This window comes from Penicillium rubens (genome assembly GCF_028828025.1).
Source record: "Penicillium rubens strain IBT 27055 chromosome Unknown utg000001l_segment0_segment0, whole genome shotgun sequence".
Taxonomy (NCBI): Eukaryota; Fungi; Ascomycota; class Eurotiomycetes; order Eurotiales; family Aspergillaceae; genus Penicillium; species Penicillium rubens.
In genome coordinates, this window is record NW_026890599.1 from 4,476,830 (window position 1) to 4,496,915 (window position 20,086).

Consider the following 20,086-nt stretch of genomic DNA (forward strand, 5'->3'; position numbering starts at 1 on the left):
CATCCTTGCTCTCGACTCGATTCTTTACTATTCCTACCTATACCGTTCCTGCGAGAGATCTCTTCTCTCCGCCCTTATCCTCATATAGTGAAGCCCACCTTTGGTCACATTGGGCATGACAGTCGAATTTCGATCTGATATATCCTCAATTACAAAAGGCAATAGCATTACAAAGGGGTCGAGGTCTGATATGGAGGTGGATGGAGGCTGTAAGGAAACCGTGATTGGAAACAAAGCGGTGCAAAATGCGAAATCGTCCCATCCCCGGCGCCGCCGATTGCTTTTATCAACGGATAGCGCTTTCGCCGACACCGTCCTGCCGTCCCTCGTTCAGAACCCATACATCGAGCTACGACTGATCACAGACGAACCCTCCGCTTTGCTCACCGGCACCAACAAGATCCCACACTACATGGATACGGTCGACAGCCAAACGTTCGATAAGAAAACCGGGGCACGGAAATGGCTCAAGGCGAAGACGGCAGAGCTCTGCGAATGGGCGGACATGCTCTTGGTTGCACCTATCGATGCCGGAGCTCTGGGGGCGATGCTCGCCGGCTTGACAAATACCTTGACGTTGGCGCTCCTTCGTGGCTGGGTCTCAAAGAAACCTGTGATCCTCATCCCAGGAATGACGGTGTCGGAATGGGACCACCCGCTTAGTACGCGGCAGCTCGATGAAATCAGCCGCTTTTGGCCTTGGATTCGCACTGTCAAGCCTGTTCTCTGGAAGTCAAATGGGCCCGAAGACCTGACAATACTGCCATGGGACGGCCTGGAGGAGTTACACCAGACACTGGAGACAACATTAAAATTACCGCCGTGGGAAGCTACCCTATCGACCAGACCAATCCCCCGTAGCGCTACGGTCCCAGATAAAACTGCATCGAAATCTACCTCTGGAAATGCCACCAGCTCCACGCCGCAGACGCAACATATAGGCAAAGCCGATTTTTTACCACTCGAAATCTGGCTGAATGTCTTTGAGGATCAAGTGCGAGACTGGGAGACAGCGAAAGCCGTGGGCATTCCCACTCATCTCCCTGTTCCCCAAGAATGGCAGAGCCATCTACCCAAGATGTCCACCACGGCCACACTCGAATACACAATCCTGCGAGGATCCTTCGCCGCCATCAAAAAACGCATCGATGCGCTGCCTCGCTGGAAACCGCTCTCCGACCTTGCTTGCCACCTCATTGTTAAATTCTCCCGCACCGACATCCTTTCCTATCTCACCGAGAACCACCTAGACCTCCTCTGGACAACCTCTCGACTCACAAACATTCCATATCGAGCATCCGCGATCTACGGCAACCCGAACGTACTGACATGGTGGCGTGATGCGCCCGCTCTCCCAAACAAAGAATACATGGCCGACGCCATGGACGGTGCTTCCCGGGCCGGGTTCGTCGATGTATTAGATTGGTGGCTCCACTCGGGGCTCCCGCTACGGTACAGCGAGCGTGCCCTCGAAGCCGCCAGCGCCGAAGGTCGAGTCGCCGTACTCGACTGGTGGAAAACCGCCTCCGCCAATGCCCCACCGTCCAATCCCTTGCCTCTCAAGGTCGGCAAATCCGTCCTGCTTGCAGCGCAGTCGGGCCGCACTGCATCCCTTGCCTGGTGGGACGCATCGGGGATCCCTTACAGTCACGCTGAGAATGTTGCCCGCATCGCGAGCACACATGGCCATGTCCATGTCCTCGAGTTCTGGTATAAGCTTAAAGGCCCGAAGATGATCTTCGATAACCAGGTGCTCGTCGGCCCGACGAAGAACGGCCACGACCACGTTCTGCAGTGGTGGAAGAGCTGCGGTATGCGGGTTGAATTCAAGACTTGTGATATCGAGGAAGCGCTTGAGGATGCTGATCCGAGCTCTGGCGCTGAGGGTCGTGTTCGGCGTTGGTGGGAGCGGAATGGGCTGAACCTCGGAGTTGGCACGAGTGAGTGGATGAGATCGAAGGTTCTGTGAGAAATCATTTTGCATCACTGCATGGATTGCGGTTTTGGTCTTTTGGCGTCTTGGAAGGGATTCATCTTTCCTTTTCTGTTCATGCGGTTGCGTTTTGTTCTTTTACATATCATGACTCCAGATGACGACTCACAATACCCATTTGAACATTCATAATGCTATCGTTTTCATCGTGCGTTTATATCTCTGTGATTTAAATTGAACCTACTTTTTACATATCTTTCGGTGAGGTTATACAATGGAACCATTCTCCTATCTCAACCAAGACAAGTTCAATCCAATCATGCAATCACTAAATGAAGTAGATATTAATTGCGCGGGAAAAACTGCTTCATACTGACTATATATTCAGCCTTAGACCCTAAAGACCTCGGGATCGTCCCGGGCCTTAGAATTGCTGAGTCAAGGCCCAGCTCGCCGCTGTGGCGCCGAGGCTCCACCAGTAAATCGCAACATCAACCTCCATCTCAACCAATTACTTGCCAAATTTCTGCTGATGCTGGCGCGCTGGGTCCTGCGACGCGCACTGCGCGGTTCAAACTCAAAAGTAATATCAACCCGCACGCGGCAGCTATCACCAAATCCTTATAGCAACACCCCGTCACATGGCATCAATGGTCTCCACAGCATCACAAGAAAGAGACAGAGCATCGCTCAAAATGCCCGACTCAATATTATTAAATCACGAAGCCTTATGACAGAGGCTATCCCAAGCATTGCTGTGCCACCTCTCATGTTCATCGGACTCCTACTCGGTCTATGGACGTGGAAATGTTTCTGGATCATCGTCATGCAAAACAAGCTCCTGTATCTCTCCTGGCTGCCTCCATTTACAAGATCAGAAACAATTTCAGATTACAGGGCTGAATGCAGACCGGTGCAATGGGAGGAAAAGCAGATTCGCAGCTTGGACGGGACCAAATTGGCTGTTTGTGAGGGTCACATTCCGATTCTCGCAAAGGATAATATGTCCTCGTTGAATAACAGTGCCCCACAAAATAAAGATCAGGCGAAACTGATCCCGAAACAAAAAAAGTCCGTTGTGATCTGTTATTTTCAAGGCAATGGAGGATCAACCCCTATGCGGTTGCCTCTTCTCTCTCACGTCTTGCGCGCAATTACGGAAACGTCAAGATCGACTTCACCATCTATGCCCGGCCCCGATGTGTCTCAATATACTATCGCTGCTCTATCATACCGCGGCTATTGGACATCATCTGGTCGCGCCACACAGTCCGGCATTGAGATGGATGCCCAAGCATTCTTGAATTGGGCCTCGGAAACGTATGCATCCCCGGAAACCGATGTTGAGGTCGTGATTTGGGGACACAGCCTGGGTGCTGCTGTTGCTAGCTCAGCAGTGTCTACGTATCTCGCCCGTCAACACGAGGGGCAGACCTCAAGCAGTAACAGGCCCCTGGCGCCAATCTCGAGGCTCATTTTGGAGGCGCCAACATCCAGCATTAAAGACATGCTCATCAGCCTCTATCCTCAGAAATGGCTTCCGTACAGGTATCTCTGGCCGTTCTCTTGGAATAACTGGGATATCAAGGCGAAGATGCGAGAAATGGCCACATGGAGAGACGAACCTGGGTCCCAAAGCCCCAATGAAGCTACGCCACCAATACCTCGCTCGCTTCCGCCGATCTTCCTTATATCTGGCGATAAAGACGAAGTCGTCCCACCATACGTACCAGACCAGTTAGAACAACATGCAAGGTCCCTCGGCCTGGAGATCCAGAGGAAAGATGTCCTTGGTGCTATGCATATAGAGGCTCCACTTAAACTGGATGGTAGGAAGGCAATGGTGCAATTCATTCTCAATGGCACATCCGTGCCCAAGACATAACATAATACCCTCTCATAGATACCACATAGATGAATGAAGGTACATAGTACCCTACTCCCACTTCTCAACATGTACATGCTTAACATCCGCGTCCTTCGCTAAGGCCTTGAGCCTTACGAGTTCCTCAGAAGTCTCAGGCTCGCCAAAAGCAAGATGATCCGCGACTTCGTTCCACCCACTGAAAAGAACAAACTCTTCATCTTCGCCCTCTTTATCGATACGCCACGCACCGCACGAAGAGAACGGAGCAGTACAGGCATTCATATGAGAGCCACCAGCTTTGAAAGCAGCGTCGAATTCATCTTTCTTGCTTGGATCGACAAAAAATCGGGTCATAGCGAGAACGGGTGCATCCAGTGGGATTTTGGATGGCTAGTTCCGTTAGCTTATATATCTATAACAGCCCCGAACTACGAAGTTAGCTCTTCGTCAGTATTAGAAAACTTACATCGACGTCCAAGTGAAACATCCAGCAGACATCAACATTGTCCTTCAACTTCGCGAGCAGGTTCTGGTTGACTTCGAGTGAAAGCCACTGTCCTTCGCCTGTATGTTTCTCGACAGACTCCCATCCACCCAGCAGATAAAGGGACAGTGGGTCTTCGATCTGGCGGAGGTATGTGACAGGGTAGCCTGAGTATTCACTCTGTTTCTTCTTGGCTTCTAAGAAAGTACTCTTGGTAGGAGATGGGGGGTCTTGCACTCTCAAGCGGAGGAGGGCGAGCTCGGTCACCGGCATTGTGTCTTCTTTTTGAATAAGAAGCTTGTGTTTGGGGTTTGAGATGGAACGAGTCTGATTTTCGTTGAATATTGCGGGTTACACGTTGCTTTATATGCCTATCCAGTCATCGGGATTTACCAGGAAAGGCCGAAATGCGAGCTAAGGTGGGGGCGGTTTTGTAGGCAGCTGCTGGCGGCGTCATCTTGCTGGTTCTCGGCGCTAATCGACTAATCGGTCATGCAAAGACTTCGACTACATCTGTAGGCTCATCACCGGTGGATGTATTGGAATGTTAGTCTTCAAGGCTATAAGATACGGGTTTATTTCAAGCAAAGCCATAAAAGGGTTTCACGTAAATTGCAATGCAACCAATATCCAATCGATTTAAGAATATACATATCCGGGACACCAGCGATCAAAATGAATGTTCACCTTTCAGCAACACGATAGCTAATGGCTTTGGGTATACCGATCAAGCACAAGACCAGACAATGTATGGAAGGAACCAAAACCGTAAATCTCAAAGGGTAAAGACCATCCGAAGTTCAGCAAGTTCAGCATTGTAATCGCACGGATCAGACCTCTTTCCTGTAGGGACATTAATAACCCGAGGCGTAATAGGGAGGGGGAATGACTTACCAAGAAAGTCCGGATTTCTCAATGGCCGGGGTCTTAATAGCATTCCTGTCCCCAAAGGGGTTGTCTTCATCATCCTCTTCTTCCGATTCACTCTCGCTATCAAAGATTTGGCGTGAGTGTTGCGATGAAGAAGCAAGAGGCAGGCTCTCAGGACGATTCGGCCGTGGCGGCTTTGGAGGGTTGATACTAAGTCCAGCAAGGCCGTCATTGACATCCGTGTCCTGCAGTCCAAGTCCATGTCTTTGCCTCCAATTGCCTTCCAAAATGTCGTCCTCACTGTCACTGTCGTAATCCACGCTCTTGTCTAACACCTCGAATGCCATCAATGCATCCACCAGCTCCTCATTTGCATGGATCAGGCCGCCCAGGAACTCCTCGGTCTCTATATACTGGATATATCGAAGAATCTCATGGCGAAGCTGCTTGCATGTGTCGAATCGATTACTGCATTCCGCATCTTCACTCACTCGGTGCGTCTCGCGATTGACTAGTTTAAGAGCATTTAACAGGTTGGTGCTAGCAACGGAAGAGGCAGCAAGTGCTTGCAATATCTCAGGGCGCTCCTTTTCAAGATCAAACCTCTTGCTGCTAATTGATAGTTTCTTATCTTTCTTGACTTTCCTGGACTTGGACTTCTCTTTGGGACTGGTCAGCACAGTAGATGGTCCACTGCCCGCTGAAACAGATACAACGTGACCCATCGGGGGCTCATTTGTGTTTGGATTTCCCTCGCGAAGAACTTTGGCTTTTGCTTGCGTCGCGGGCTGTTTTCGCTTGGGAACTTGCTTATATAGCGCCGTGACCTTCGCCATACCGGGGGTGTCCTTAAAAGTTGCCGCCCATTGTGCAAAAATCTGTTTGCATTTCTGTTTCACGAGTGGATCCGAAACGGAATCAGTAGCTGCGATTCGCAGACGTTCGAGCAATGCCTCATCGGCGAAATCGCGCAAGAAGCGCTCTCCAGCATTTTGAACCAGGAAGTCGAGAATAGTAAGCGCGCGCAGTTGTCGATGGAGATTGCCATATTTTCTGGATTGATCAGACCGATATTCAGCAATGCCAACACTCGTAGACTCACAGCTTCTTGCGAAGAGCCCGGCTTGCTTCCATTGGGCCACTGGCCTGGATGCGGACTACTTCCACTAAATCGACGATCCCACTTGAGTCTTCGACTTCATATTGTTCGCTTGTAAGGACCTCGATTTGTACGGTCACTGCCGAATACGGTTTCTATTGAAAGCGATATCAGTCGGTGCTAAATGGGTGTGATATTCACCCAAAGACTCACGGAGGACTGGAACATCCTGGCCTAGTCAAGGAGATAGTCTCTATAACAGCGTTTATGCTTGGCTTGAGTAGGAACAGGTGGGAGGAATCGAAAATTGTCCTTGGGATCAAACAGCCCACAATCACCCCACGCTGCGATGTCGGTATAGGAATGACCCCGCACGGCGCTGTTTATACAACGTTTCGCAAGAATCAGGTACGTGCGGGTATTGGCGGTGATAGATGCAAGTGCCTTCGCTAGGAAAAAATGCCAGAAACGAGTTAATGGTGTGAAAGACAACATAAGGGTTCAGGGAGCTTTCGCGATACCTTCACGTGGTGTCGGTGACGTCGGAGGCCCCAGGAGTCTTGGCGCTCGTTAATCTGATAAGCGCAATGAAAAGTGCCGCGAACGTAGAACAAACATGTACCTGGCTCCCAAACTACTCTAAACTCGTCCAAATTGCAAAATGGCCTTGTTACAGGGGAAGAGGGAGTTCAAACAATGCTCAGGCAGTTTAAGCTTATCGGCTCCTCGTGACTATTCCGGCCCAAAGGGGATTAGGGCGGGGTCAAGTGCCTGAGGCCAATTTATGAGAAAGAGGTCATTTAACGACCTCGGACTTGAGCAATCAATAGTGACCAATAAGACCTCGAGGAAGCAAGAGTAGTCAATCCTGGCTACATTTCTTGCCAATTGATCTCGCATGAAGCTTTCGTCTACACACCGGACAGACCCATCCCCACGCTCCTATTTGTTACGCGTACTGTCCCGCTTCGTGGTCTGCTCCACCCTTATTCTGGCCGTCAGCGTGGCTCTGAAATCCCGCTCTCGTCTCTCCCTCCTCCTCCCCCACCTTTCTTCCAACCAACCTACAATCATGTCTTACCAACAGGAACGTTACATTGCCGAATTGGCCGTCCAGAGGGCGTGCCTCCTGACACAGAAGGTCTTCTTCGAGAAGGCCAAGGGCACAGTCTCCAAGGACGACAAGTCCCCTGTCACCATTGGCGACTTCGGCGCCCAGGCCCTCATCATCTCAGCCATCCGCAAGAACTTCCCCAATGACGAGATCGTCGCCGAGGAGGAGGCTAGCTCCCTACGTGAAGACAAGGACCTCAGCGCCGAGATCTGGCGCCTGGTCAAGGACATCAAGCTGGATGATGCGGAGAGCGATAACATTCTGGGTGGCCCGCTCACCAGCGAGGAGAGCATGCTGGACATCATTGATAATGGCAACAGTGCCGGTGGTCCAAAGGGCCGCATCTGGGCCCTCGATCCCATCGACGGCACTAAGGGTTTCCTCCGTGGTGGCCAGTACGCTGTGTGCCTTGGCCTGATGGTTGACGGCGACGTCAAGGTCGGTGCTATCGGTACTCCTAACCTCCCCGTCGACGATGCTGCCCCCATTGATGCCAGCACCGGCGCCCAGCAGTCCGCGGCTGCCGGAAACGGTGTTCTCTTCTCCGCTATTCTGGGTGAGGGTGCCACCAGCCGTCCCCTGAGCGGTGGTACTCTTGCTGCCAGCAAGCCCATCTCTATGCGTCCCGTCTCCAAAATCTCCGACGCTGTCTTCTGTGAAGGTGTTGAGGCTGCGCACTCCGCCCAGGGCGACAACGCTGCCGTTGCTCAGCTTCTTGGCATCACCGCCCCGAGTGTGCGACTGGACTCGCAGGCGAAGTACTGCTCCATTGCCCGCGGTGCTGGCGACGTCTACCTGCGTCTCCCCGTCAAGAAGGACTACCAGGAGAAGATCTGGGATCACGCTGCTGGTGACTTGATTGTGCGCGAGGCTGGTGGCCAGGTGACTGACATCTACGGCAACCGCTTGGATTTCAGCAAGGGCCGGACCTTGGCTGTCAACAAGGGTGTCGTTGCTGCTCCCAAGGCTCACCAGGACCAGGTCATTGATGCCGTCAAGACCGTTCTGAAGCTGTAATTGACTTATGATGTTTATTTCGTCGCCTTGTCCACTGCACTTGAGCTCCTGGGGAGCAGAATCAGTCTGAAGTAGATTTGTGATACCATCGCTTGTGAGAGGAATAAAAGAATACATATGTGACGATAAGAGTACAAAACACGGAACCAAACACAAAATGTCCCGCGTAGCTGAAAAGAAATGCGCCTCCAGTCTATTTGATCTTCTTCGCCTTGAGCTTGATAGTCTCTCCGTTGACGAAGATACCCTTGCCCTTGTACGGCTCCGGGCGTCTCCATTCTCTGATCTCGGCCGCGAATTGGGTCACAATCCGCTTGTCGACGCCCTCCAACAGGATTCTAGTAGGCTGCGGTGTGCTCGCCACAACGCCCTGGGGGATACCCAGTTCAATTGGGTGGGAAAAGCCGACCTTGAGGGAAACGAACTTCTGGCCGGGGTAGGCGGGCTGGACGGTGGACGCCTTATCCTCAATGGTGGCCCTGTAACCAACACCAACCATACTCAAGACACAGACGTGGCCTTCGGAGACGCCGAGGATGTGATTCTGGAGGAGCGCGCGAACAGTTCCTAGGTAGAAAAGCAACATGTTAGAGACCGACGACTTGCCGCGGAGAAAAGACAGGAGAACATACCCCACATGGCACGCTGGTGAGGAACCGTCGTATCCTCAACCGACAAACTAGCCTTCTTGGCGGCCTCATCGTGGGTGATATTGACGAACGAGGGAATGTTCAGGCTCATCTCGCCTGTGAATCGGACTAGTTAGCATCCATTGGCCGGGCCACATTTCAGCAATACCAACTTACCCTTAGGCCCCTTGATCTCAGCCACAAACTTGGGAATATCCTTTCCTCGTGTCCGGGAAAGGGTAGCGGGGATATCGATGAGCTTAAATGACACCTCCGGGGGGATGGAGAGCGCGGCACCTCCGACTCGGGACTGCGCCGGGGATGTGGTTGAGAAGCATTGTGTGCGGGGGGAGAAGGCGGGCGCGAGGAAGATTGGTAGGGAGCCGCGCTGGAAGGGCTCTCGAAGAAGCTGGCGGGCGCAGCGTTGGGGTATGGAGCACGACATTGTGACCTGCGCGTGTTGGGTCGGATGCTGCGTTGCGGACTTTGGATTTTGTTCGCAGATGGTTTACCTTAATGGGTTTAGCGTGCACGTGATTATCTATATAATTTGCTGCTTTTTATTTGTTCGGGATTCACCATCTCAACGTACTATTTATATTCTCGACTGCAGAGATAAGGTATTCGAGTCCACTTTGTCATGGAATTGACTTGAAGTTGGATATTCGTCATTGAATACGTCTATTGCCAGAAGTTGTTGAAACCTGGAGCTTTGAAATCCAAATTCTTGAGGGCCATTCGGATTCTCCCTCGTACTCACTCAACTGAAAGAAAATGACGCAGTAAAACAATTTATCCCAATCAAAACGCAAACATCTCTTCAGGCACCGAAATTCTCCGGGATACCGAATCTTTGGCTAGCCCTAATACAGATGAGGCCCCAGAACCCGAACCTCACCGCCAACATAGCATCAACATTACTCTCGTTCCCAATGAACTCTTCCTCGGTGTTCAGTCATGTTGTCCTTCCGATTGAATGACATAGGACATGAAGGACAATAGAATGAGCGCGGATTTACATGCTGCGTGTCGATATGGCGCATTAACGCTGGTTTTCCGGAGAAGGTGTCGCGGTAGGTGCAGTCCTTCCAGTGGCATTGGAAAGACCATTGGGCTTTTCTAGATGGTATTAGTAAGTGTTAAAACTTTATGATGCATCCTAAGGTTGCTTACTCCTGTTTCTGCTGTCGTCCTTGGTTACGACCAGAAGCTCTCTTTCCCTTGGCATAGCTATTGCTGGTATTCTTGAGCTGGGATGCCCGTTGAACAGATAGACTATGTGGTGGTAAATTGTTGCAAGCGATGTCGTGTCTAGGGCCGAAATAGCCTGTGGCCGGGGCGGTAGCTGCATAGTCTTTATCGATTGGGGAGTGGTGTATAGCATTATGGTTGAAGCGAGACAGATCGGAACAAGTTGAGGGCGAGGCGGAAGATTTAGCAGAGCTAAGCGCAAAGGATGGAAAAGGATACTGTATGGCATCGGTACATAGAAGAGGATCTGCAGATGCTATAGATGGCTCAGCCAGTATAGAGGTAGATGGTTGATAGACAAGATGGTCGAATTGGGAATAGTTGAAGTCCTGAATGGTCCAGTCATAACCGTCTGGCATTTGTAAATGATCAAAGTGGGTGTTGCAAGAAGGCGATGCCATACTAGGAGATTATAATAGCAGAACGAGTCGGGGGAAAAGAAAAGAGAAAAGAGAAAGCAACCAGTAGGCAAGTCAAGCAATGTGTTGAATGAATTGAACTATAAAGGTTTTAGACAATATCTATTTAACAATTCTAAGGGTAGGCGTGGTGAGATTGTAGACTACATATAGTTCCCGTTGGCAAAAAAGGAAGATAGGTATGATCTTGCGGTGAGCTTGGGACCTTGGAAAGTACAAACGTTTTCCTCTTAATTAGAAAATTCTTTTTAAAATAAAAAACAACGAATGAGACCACCTGGGCACTCCATTGCTGAGATATCTGCTAAGCCTCGCCCTGGCCTCCAGGGCTATTTTGCCCGGGTATTCATGTTGCTATGATGTAATTATTATCACGTGCCCGCAATTCATCACGTGCCCTTGGTTTATCACGTGCTTAGGGAGCCGGAGAGATCCGTCACATCTTGTATTGTCTTCCTCATCAGTTTGTATGTTTTCTGCGCCTATCATTCTGCCCAGTACGGAGTGGCTGGGTATATTTTACCATATCAACACGTAAGCACCAGTGAAGCTCGGGAGCTAGTAGACCTTGATATTATTTGGGGTTCTGGGTGTCATCATCGGGACCGTGCCTTTTATTTTCTTCCGTTATGACTTCTTTTTGAGAAGCAAAAGCTTCCTCGTTCAGCAACTCAATTGAAGGAAGAAGAGACTCGAGGCTTGAGAGGATTTTGGGAAGCTTCATGAGTGTAGCGTTCTTTTTGGTCTTCCTTCACCACCAAAATGTATATGAACGACTGCATTAGTATTTAAATAAAATCAAAGATAATCTCTTCTAGTGAACAATGACCGGGCACTCAGGGGAACTTCGTGAGGAAAGAGTAAAGCCAAAGTTGTGTAAGCCAAACAACCTCCCGAGGTCGATGTCAAGTCTCACTTTCGAAAGTCATCCTTCACCCGTCTCTTTCCATCTTATACCGGTCTTCTCACTTACCTTCTTATATCCATTCATCTCATACAATATATGCGAGTCATCAAGAACTAGAGCTTGTGCGAACCACACTCGTACACTGAACCAGTCAGACCATTCACTATGAGGGCAATCGATAGCTTTCATGTGCTTTCATATACCTTCCTGGCACTCGCACATCTCAGTCGAGCAAGTGCCCCCCAACACAGTAAGGGTTTCGGATAAGTCTCAAATCGTTATACTAACAGAAGAAGATGTCCCAATTCTTGCACCCAAACCGTCCGACATCGACGCGGTATCTTTCCTCAGTTCCCGAGCGCAAGACCAAGACAGCATCTTTAACGAGGCTGTCAGGATCCTGGACTCGATGAGATCTTCACCCTCATGCAACCGGCTTGCTGCAACAAAATTAGTGAACTCGTGTCAAACATTCAGCGATGGCAAAGATGGCGCGCAGACGGATAGCCCAGAGACGCTTGACATTCTTCGATCCGTCTATGCCGCACGCCTGGCATTGTGCGAGATCGATGGTACTGGCACCCCAATGCCTCCCCCGTGCCTTCCTGTAACCGTCTCGCCGCCCCCACAGAAGAACCGATTCGGCTTTGTGAGTCGGCACAGAGGCTCTGACCCTGTCTCGGATGAAGTCCCAAAAGAATTACTGGAGCAATGTCTCAGGACGCTTGAGTCGCGACCCCAGTGGTGGACTTCTTACAGCAACAGTCGGCAGAATGCCCTCGTGATCTGTCATGCCTCGCGAATAGAGACGGAGAAAGAGGAGCTAATTGACCTACATCGATCCATTGCCAAGAGCAGTCTCAAGCTCAACAACGGGCTTCAAGAGGCTTTGCTAAATGCAACTACACAGTCTGCACAGCAACACTCATTCATACAAGCTGTTCAGTCTCTGCAAGAGAAGATAGTGTCCGATATGGAAGCGACGGACTCCGTGTTCAAGCGAACATTCGGCAGATTTATCCGAGAGATCGAAGCCGGAATATCGTCTCTCCAAGGTTCTATATCTATGGCTTTGTCAAATGTCCAGACTGGAACAGGGGTCCTCGAAAAGGTAAAATCCGAATAAGACAATAGGAGCTGAAACATGTACTAAATTTTAATCAATAGGACATCCGGGACGTATCGACGCAAGTGGGAGCACTTCAGCAGGCCCTAAAGAGTGCACACCAAGATGCAATGGCTAGAAGCCAGGAGACGTTGCTGGTCCAAGAAACCAATGCTGTCGCCCAGAAGCATCTCACATCTTCTTTACACCTGTCGCTCGAGTCGCTTCTTGACTCAGACATGGACAGAGTGTATCGAGGAATGCAGAGGTTCGATGCTGCTATGGTGTGGCAATCATGGACTTACTTTTTGCTGTATACTGCGTCGACTAACATTCTGTCCCTTTTTGTAGGAATGGTTGACCAGCCGAATGAGCATGGTTCTTGAGCAAGAAACCAGGATGACAGAGGTACGAGAACATTTTCCACATATTGTCGCTCTCACTGACTTTCAAAGCGACTTCAAAACATGGAAAACTTCATCCAACAATCCGAATCAAAAGCCAGCGAGTTGCAAAAGGCCCAAGACCAACAAACAGAAGCACTATCTGCACAGTCGCGGGCTCAGGAGGCCATTCAATTCGACGCGCAGGTATCGCAAGCTTTGCTGGCCAAAACTAGCGTTGCCGCTGCCAATTTGCAATCCGCTATCGACGATGCAGCTTTCAAGTTCAAACACGTCCCCGGTTTCGGTATCGGAGGATCCTCCGCGTGGTCTATCTGTGCCGTCCTGCTCATCGTCATCGCCGCCCAGAACCTTAGGATTGGAATCGCTTTATTTTTCCTCATTTTGGGTACGTGTGTCTTCCTTATCATGACTCATTGGTGCTAATACAACGTGGCTTAGGGCATTCTGTTGCCCTGACCATCTTCAAATTTCTCTAGTTATACATACCCTGCGCAGTGATTTGCGACCAGATACCATTGATACCCCGGCTTTATTTTCCTTTTTTTATTTCCCTTTGCTTTTCTATTTTGTTCCCCGATCTCTACATGCCTGCATCACCTACGGTTGAAACACATTCATTACATCTAGATCTATAGCAATGGAACAATGCAGCTATCCATCACTGGGTTATTCGGAGGGGCTACTCCGTGCATATCTCCCCTTTCTGCTGATGGTATGAAATTAAAATAAACAGATTGTTTCAGAAAAATAAAATGACAGTGCAAGCAAATTAGCAAATTAGCGCCGACACAGCCACAATAGCTCGAGCTGCCAGAGCCAAGATAAGCTGCGGGATAGGACCCATTTATATTGCGATCAGCCAATGAAAGCCCATCCTCTTCGCATGAGAAACGGCATACGAGAAGGTAATTCCCCCCAAAAAACAAAAAATGGAAAGTCGACAAGCACGATGGGGGGGAGTCACGTGGGAGTCGTGGGAGTAAATAGATCAACAGCGCGCTTCTCCTCCTTTTCGATTTGCAACGCGTTTCTCATCGAGTTTTGAATCACATTTATCAAACGTCCGTTTCATCTGATCTTAAAACCGTTGATCAAAATGCCTGGTGTTCGTGAGTGATCATAACAATCCCCTATACTCCCAACCCAACATTCGGCGATCCAACATTTGTCGCTCGTTGGAACCGCAAGTACACAGCGCTAACATTCCCCAGCACCCGACGCTCTTGAGCAGGTCAAGAAGGGCTTCAAGCGGTTCTTCTTCGGCCGCAAGAAGGCTGCGAAGAAGCAAGCTGAACAGAAGCCCGAACCTGCCCCTGCTGCTCCTGCTGCCCCCGTCGCTGCCGCTGCGGCCAGTGAGACACCTGCCGCGAAACCCACCGACCCCGCTGTCACCCCGGAGTCTGCCCCCGGTATGACACTCTTATCAATTTGATCTAAATTTCGTCGCGCGTTTGGGCCCGACTGACTTATTGATTTATTCTAGATGCTGCTAAGGCGCCCGAGACAAGTGATGCGAAGCCTGCCGCCTCCCCTGAAATGACCGCTACCGCCGGCCCTGTCGACACTCATTACGAGCCTGAGGCTGCTGCCGCTGCCGCGCCTGCACCTGCACCTGCACCTGCACCTGCTGCGCAGGCTGAGGGCCCTGTCGCTAAGGCCGAGGAGGCTGCTACTAAGACTGAGGCCCCTGCTGCTAAGCCAGAGGAGGCTGTTGCTAAGCCTGAGGAATCCGCTGTTAAGCCCGAGGAGCCTGTCGCTAAGACTGAGGCCCCTGCTACCGAGCAAGCTGCTGCTAAGCCCGAAGAGGCTGCTACTAAGACCGAGGCCCCCGCTGTCAAGTCCGAGGAGCCTGCTGCTGCGCCTGCGGAACCTGCCGCCAAGACCGGTAAGTCAATCGCTCTAAACCAGGCAGAGGATTATGGCTAACGACGACGCTAGACGCGCCCGCTAAGTAAAGTGTGCATATCCACTTAATTGGCGAAGAATGGACCTTTCTTTGCGAGTCTGATCTAACTTGCGAGTGCTTTCTTCCCCCGCTCCCTGTTTTGTTTCATACCCACAGCGTTGTATATTAATCAGTTTCACGAAGCGATGCATTGCATGCTTTTTTCCTCTTCCATATCGGCCTCGATCGGACCGCTCAATACCATGCAAAGCTCTACTCATCCATTCCAGACTCCTTACGCGACAGTAAAACTGCCCGCTTTGATTTGATATATCATGGCAAAGAGAAAAACCAACACTCCCACGGGTATCACATTAAGTATCTATCCTGATGCTAGAAGTTTCATTCCTCCCCGCCCGAGGAATGATCATCACCATCAGCCATGACGACATCTTCAACGCTAACACCCGCCGCCGCAGCCTTCTGCTCTCTCGCCTTTTGTCTGCGCTTGATTTTCCTCTCACGGTTCTTCCGAGTCCGCTTCTCCGCTTCATTTTCCTTGGCAGCCTGCGCGGCAGCAGACCGCTTGCGCAACTGCACTCGTCGCTTCTTGCCTGGCTTCTTGCGTGTAAGTGGACTCTTCGAGACAGGTGCGCCCTCTACCACGTAGACAGGAAGACTGTTGGCCAGCCGTGGCATTTTAGTCTGATGTCGCTTGAGATGGATGACTCGCCAGGGGAGATGGCAGCCGGGCTAGGAATTAAGTTAGCAGCTACAAAACTAGCCAAGTGGATATTCACTTACCCAGACTAGCGACTTAGCCCATGTCAGCATGTGCTGCCCGCTAACTGCCATATCCTCAAATTGTTTCTTCTTTTCGGCTATCCGGCTCTCGTCTTCGGCGGTAGGTTCCCCATCCTTTGTGCCCTGGAGGGAAGGTGTAGAGAAGTAATAATCCCATCCGCGGGAGGCTTTCACAAATCGTCCCTCGCCGCCAGCTCCAGACCCCGGTGTAGGCGAATGCAGCCGAATCCTCAATTTTTGGGTACTGGGGGCCTCTGTACTTTTCTCATCTGTATCCTTGCCTGGCTGCTTGGTGGCGTCTTCTGTTGATTTGGCCGGGGCGCTGAATAGCCGGAACTCGAATTCTTGTTCCTCATCTTCGTCATCCGCTGGCTGTGAGGGACCATTGTCTTGGCTAATTGTATCTTGTGCTGTATCCAATTGATCGAGGTTGAGTAGCTTTCCTAACCGGGCATACGCATCATTGGCTGCGTCGTCGTCTGGTGCTGGTGATGGCGAGCGGGATGACGCCGGAGAGCGCATCTCATCGCGGCGGACGCTGTACAGGTACGATTAGATTTCTTGGTATATTGAAAAAAGGTCATAATGAATGGCTCGGCCACATACCGCTTAGCATTTGGTAGATCAAACATCGTGTGGTGGGGAGAGGAATAAGACCAAAACGCCGAATCGAGAAAAACGGTGTTTCCACGCCGCTCTGCGGCCACGGCCTGATGACATGGCACGGACCGCCCAGCCTCAACCTCCGACTTCAAAGTCCTTTCGTCTACAGTGGGATTCTCCACTGCGCCATTTGTTTCATTTCATATGTTCTGTTTCCTGCATATTCTACAGTCCTTTCCTTCTGATAATTCCCTCGCCTCTGACAAGGGTACCCGCACCTCAGCTATTGGGGTGATAAATGCCTCGTGTCCATCGCATAGCGCAAACGTGCAGCCAAGAACATCCTCGGTTCTGAATTCGCGATCCCGATCCCTATAAATGGGTATCTGTGCCTCCTGCCTCGGCGGGAATCGCCACGAGTCTCCTGAAGTGAGTCCCGAGTCTGGAGTTAATTTCCTCGTCACCATGTTCAGCGCGCATTACCTCGGTATGATGCGCGATGCGTGGGATGTTTGTCGCAGAGCACAGTTGTCTGACCTTTCTTCCGTTAAGCCTGAGTCTTCACGTCTACTCGAAGAAGACCCTTATCAAGCCGGGTATGGCTACGGAGCACTCAACCATGCTCATCAGGCTAGCCAGCCGGATTCGGAATACGTGAGACGTGAGAGGGAGGCACTGGAATCAATTTGCCAGCGGACATCTGAGTGAGTATGCCCCTGTATTATACTAGCTAGCTTGTCATAAAACATGACAAATTAGCTTCAGATGATAACTTCCAGGTTTATGCTAATCTCTCTCAGCTCCGTCATTGATATCTGGTCCATCCAACCACAACCACATCTTCGACCTCAAGCAACTCTCCACACTCCTACCTCTGCATCTCCCGTCCCATCTCAAAGAACAGATACAACAACACCTGCGGTATCTACCCACCGCACATCACCGCCAAGCCGTCCCACATCAGGCGCATCAGGCGCCGTCCCGAAACACTGGGGTGAAGTTGTCGTGAACCCGAACAAGAAACGGTCTCGTACCGATATAAAAACGGACGCTAAGGCCGGCCATGATGTGTTTGGGGTTCTGAATGTCGCCTAAGATGAGGTGTGGGGACATGCATCACTGCACATTGACGCTGCACATTGACGATGTACACGACAGACGAGGGTGCGGCCCGTGAAAACAAAATTGAGGGATGCAGATAAGGGTACTGGAAGACCCCATTTTTTTTTCAACATTTTCTTGCGCTGCGCTGTTCTTTGAGGGTTCTTGTTTCTTGCATTGATCGCAGGTCGACTGTTTCTCGCACATACATAGCCATTCCTTCTTTCCTCGACCTTCCTGGTCTGATAATACCCAATGGCGCAGACTTTTCTTTTGTTATCGGTTCTTGATTTTCTTCCTCATCCCATGTTGGTTCTTTTTTGTTGGTGTGCGATGTTATTTTCCGAGTTCGTTTCTTTGTCTTCATATCATCTTCTCAGTCGCACACTGCTTGTATATGTAGTTTTCTTTTCGAGTGCCGGACTTCGTCCTTCTCCTCGCATAGACACAATCCGAATTTCATTATCAAATCAGTTGCTGTAAATCAGATAATGGTGTGTAGACGCTGAAGGTCCTAATCCTACTGGGTGGTACATATGGTAGGTCAATCCATATGGAAGTTCAGATTTGGATAGCATGGTCTTTGTATGGAACTATTTCGAGATTACTATACAAATAAGAGATCATGGAACAATAAAAAAGAATATCACTCCCTACACCTATCAGAGATTCAACATCAATTGTTCAACCGGTGACTCCGTCGACAATTATCGCAAATGCCCTTGTGTGAACCGAATGCTCTTGGGTGGACCGAAATAGACAACAATAAGCGGAAACAAGACAAAGATGGAGACTGACAGGGAATAAAAAAATGGATACATGAAAACTCCCCTATGATAGAAAAGCGAAAGAGAAAACGCCCGCTGATATCCAGTACCGGGATGGACAGAAGAGTAGGATGATGCAATATGTTCGAGCCGGGTCAATCCTAAACCTGACGGAAACGTTCGCACTGCGGACCATCAGACATCGTCCATTGTACCCGCAGGCTGTTCGCCATCAGACTCGTAACTCCCCGCCGAGCTGAGCTCATCTCCAGACTCGGTGTCCTCGCCTGCTTCATCCACGGCCTCTTTGCTGGCGTATTTGGCAACATATTCTGGTGAGCTGTCAGTATGGCAAATAACAAACCCAGGGCTTTGTATTTTAACGCACCTTTCACCTTTGCCTCATATGCCTTGGGTTCCCTCATCATCAGGGCTGCTGCCTCACCGTTCAGAGGATCCGAAGGGTTGGGATAACGAAGGAGCTGGGGAAGGAAGACCTCGAAAATGTTGAGCATGTCGTACATCGGCGACCACGTTTGGTTGATCACATCAAGGCAGACCGAGCCCGACCTATGGCAGAAAAATCGTATTAATATCTTGAGTTTCTTTCCACGCATGTCTGACAACCCCTAACTCACAGCTCGTCAATATTTGGGTGGAAGATTCTGTTGACAAATCCGATGCTCGGGCTTTTGTATGGGTACTGATCGGGCAATTCGACGTGGATTTTCCAGAGGCCCCCGGTGAATGGTGCTAGGAAGGTTAGTAGGATGTAATACCGGTCGATTACGAGCGAGACATACTCTCTTCTGGGCCCTTGAAACGAACGTAGAATTCTTGCCTGTTGGTAGTTATTGGTATCGGAAGACTTCAAATGGTTGGTTGTAGGGCATATGAAGTACGTACACTGGATTCCGGAGTTAGCATATAGATCTACAGGTGGAAGAGCGCCAGAACTTACTGTTATCATTGACCAGCGTCACTTCATAGTCACTCATTAGCCTAGATAAACCGTCAGACTAGTTCCTGGCAACCAAGTATGCTCCCCGAGGCCGATCAAAAGGTTGGGGAAAGCGGCGGTTAAAATGGGAAGGGTAGGGGTATCGTCTATCGTACATCCTAGCAGAAGGTTAGTGCCACGTATTTTGAATGTTTTCGGACTTGCGGAGCATACTTCATGACCTGTACAATGAACAAAAAACGTTATTAGCATCTCCGGCGACTTTAGGGGCTTATCGGACTATCCGCAACATTACTCACATCTGTCTCGATTCTGCGCTTTGGGCTGCTCATGTTGGCGGTTTGACGAAGATGAAGTACAATTTCCGATATTCCGAGGTTTTATAGACTGCGGGCTCGCACACAGGAAGCAGACCCAGCGATGTCAAATGTCGTGAATCACAAGCAGATATTCCGTCGGAGCGGGGAAGTAATGAGCGGGGCAGACGATGGACTATGAAGTAGAGGAATAAGGATCAGTGAGTAGGGGGTAGCAAAGTAACAAGAATGACAAATATTATAGAAGGCTTCACTTCTCAGACCTGAGGCAAAAGGGAAGAGAAGAGGAATGAGGTCTTGGTGAACCTTGAAACGATCCATGGACATGATCAGTCGATGAGTCAGCATCCGCCATGACGATGGCTGGGATAGGTGGATACGATCTACATGAGGTGCACTTCCAAGGTTGCTGTACAGGAAGATCATTGGTCCAAGTTGACATGATGGTGTTGTCAAGGATACTCCCAACACCCATTGGACATTGTTCATACATCTGTGTGTTGTTATCTTGCAGCGATCATACATACCTTTGATGGCATTTCCGAT

The 20,086-nt window shown here is 50.1% G+C and overlaps 11 protein-coding genes across 11 annotated transcripts; 5 read left to right on the top strand and 6 right to left on the bottom strand.

Annotated features, from left to right (window-relative positions):
• Positions 1 to 190: 190 nt before the first annotated feature.
• Positions 191 to 3,818, top strand: N7525_001738 (uncharacterized protein; the record flags this gene model as incomplete). Its single annotated transcript, XM_002557606.2, has 2 exons — positions 191 to 1,940; positions 2,383 to 3,818. 2 exons carry the CDS (start codon positions 191 to 193, stop codon positions 3,816 to 3,818), a joined length of 3,186 nt encoding a protein of 1,061 aa, XP_002557652.2.
• A 51-nt stretch (positions 3,819 to 3,869) lies between these two features.
• N7525_001739 (uncharacterized protein) lies at positions 3,870 to 4,557 on the bottom strand (the record flags this gene model as incomplete). Its single annotated transcript, XM_002557604.1, has 2 exons — positions 3,870 to 4,190; positions 4,267 to 4,557. 2 exons carry the CDS (start codon positions 4,555 to 4,557, stop codon positions 3,870 to 3,872), a joined length of 612 nt encoding a protein of 203 aa, XP_002557650.1.
• Positions 4,558 to 5,174: 617 nt separating this feature from the next.
• Positions 5,175 to 6,481, bottom strand: N7525_001740 (LSB5 family protein; the record flags this gene model as incomplete). Its single annotated transcript, XM_061212027.1, has 3 exons — positions 5,175 to 6,207; positions 6,257 to 6,408; positions 6,467 to 6,481. The coding sequence occupies 3 exons, from the start codon at positions 6,479 to 6,481 to the stop codon at positions 5,175 to 5,177; spliced, it is 1,200 nt and encodes a 399-aa protein (XP_061071253.1).
• Positions 6,482 to 7,151: 670 nt separating this feature from the next.
• N7525_001741 (3'(2'),5'-bisphosphate nucleotidase) lies at positions 7,152 to 8,384 on the top strand (the record flags this gene model as incomplete). The annotated part of the gene is made up of 1 exon (XM_002557603.2): positions 7,152 to 8,384. The coding sequence occupies one exon, from the start codon at positions 7,152 to 7,154 to the stop codon at positions 8,382 to 8,384; it is 1,233 nt and encodes a 410-aa protein (XP_002557649.2).
• A 193-nt stretch (positions 8,385 to 8,577) lies between these two features.
• On the bottom strand, positions 8,578 to 9,458 carry N7525_001742 (mitochondrial 54S ribosomal protein uL6m; the record flags this gene model as incomplete). Its single annotated transcript, XM_002557602.1, has 3 exons — positions 8,578 to 8,951; positions 9,017 to 9,130; positions 9,191 to 9,458. 3 exons carry the CDS (start codon positions 9,456 to 9,458, stop codon positions 8,578 to 8,580), a joined length of 756 nt encoding a protein of 251 aa, XP_002557648.1.
• Positions 9,459 to 9,930: 472 nt separating this feature from the next.
• N7525_001743 (uncharacterized protein) lies at positions 9,931 to 10,665 on the bottom strand (the record flags this gene model as incomplete). The annotated part of the gene is made up of 2 exons (XM_002557601.1): positions 9,931 to 10,132; positions 10,187 to 10,665. 2 exons carry the CDS (start codon positions 10,663 to 10,665, stop codon positions 9,931 to 9,933), a joined length of 681 nt encoding a protein of 226 aa, XP_002557647.1.
• Positions 10,666 to 11,755: 1,090 nt separating this feature from the next.
• On the top strand, positions 11,756 to 13,578 carry N7525_001744 (uncharacterized protein; the record flags this gene model as incomplete). Its single annotated transcript, XM_061212028.1, has 6 exons — positions 11,756 to 11,840; positions 11,881 to 12,701; positions 12,758 to 12,979; positions 13,047 to 13,103; positions 13,151 to 13,487; positions 13,541 to 13,578. The coding sequence occupies 6 exons, from the start codon at positions 11,756 to 11,758 to the stop codon at positions 13,576 to 13,578; spliced, it is 1,560 nt and encodes a 519-aa protein (XP_061071254.1).
• A 620-nt stretch (positions 13,579 to 14,198) lies between these two features.
• N7525_001745 (uncharacterized protein) lies at positions 14,199 to 15,057 on the top strand (the record flags this gene model as incomplete). The annotated part of the gene is made up of 4 exons (XM_002557599.2): positions 14,199 to 14,211; positions 14,314 to 14,511; positions 14,586 to 14,987; positions 15,041 to 15,057. The coding sequence occupies 4 exons, from the start codon at positions 14,199 to 14,201 to the stop codon at positions 15,055 to 15,057; spliced, it is 630 nt and encodes a 209-aa protein (XP_002557645.2).
• Positions 15,058 to 15,389: 332 nt separating this feature from the next.
• On the bottom strand, positions 15,390 to 16,423 carry N7525_001746 (DUF2011 domain-containing protein; the record flags this gene model as incomplete). The annotated part of the gene is made up of 3 exons (XM_002557598.1): positions 15,390 to 15,740; positions 15,792 to 16,329; positions 16,398 to 16,423. The coding sequence occupies 3 exons, from the start codon at positions 16,421 to 16,423 to the stop codon at positions 15,390 to 15,392; spliced, it is 915 nt and encodes a 304-aa protein (XP_002557644.1).
• Positions 16,424 to 16,772: 349 nt separating this feature from the next.
• Positions 16,773 to 17,489, top strand: N7525_001747 (LAMTOR1/MEH1 family protein; the record flags this gene model as incomplete). Its single annotated transcript, XM_002557597.2, has 3 exons — positions 16,773 to 16,823; positions 16,947 to 17,098; positions 17,195 to 17,489. 3 exons carry the CDS (start codon positions 16,773 to 16,775, stop codon positions 17,487 to 17,489), a joined length of 498 nt encoding a protein of 165 aa, XP_002557643.2.
• Positions 17,490 to 18,457: 968 nt separating this feature from the next.
• On the bottom strand, positions 18,458 to 19,555 carry N7525_001748 (E2 ubiquitin-conjugating protein UBC8; the record flags this gene model as incomplete). The annotated part of the gene is made up of 6 exons (XM_061212029.1): positions 18,458 to 18,594; positions 18,651 to 18,832; positions 18,901 to 19,015; positions 19,066 to 19,103; positions 19,437 to 19,444; positions 19,523 to 19,555. The coding sequence occupies 6 exons, from the start codon at positions 19,553 to 19,555 to the stop codon at positions 18,458 to 18,460; spliced, it is 513 nt and encodes a 170-aa protein (XP_061071255.1).
• Between the last annotated feature and the right edge of the window lie 531 nt (positions 19,556 to 20,086).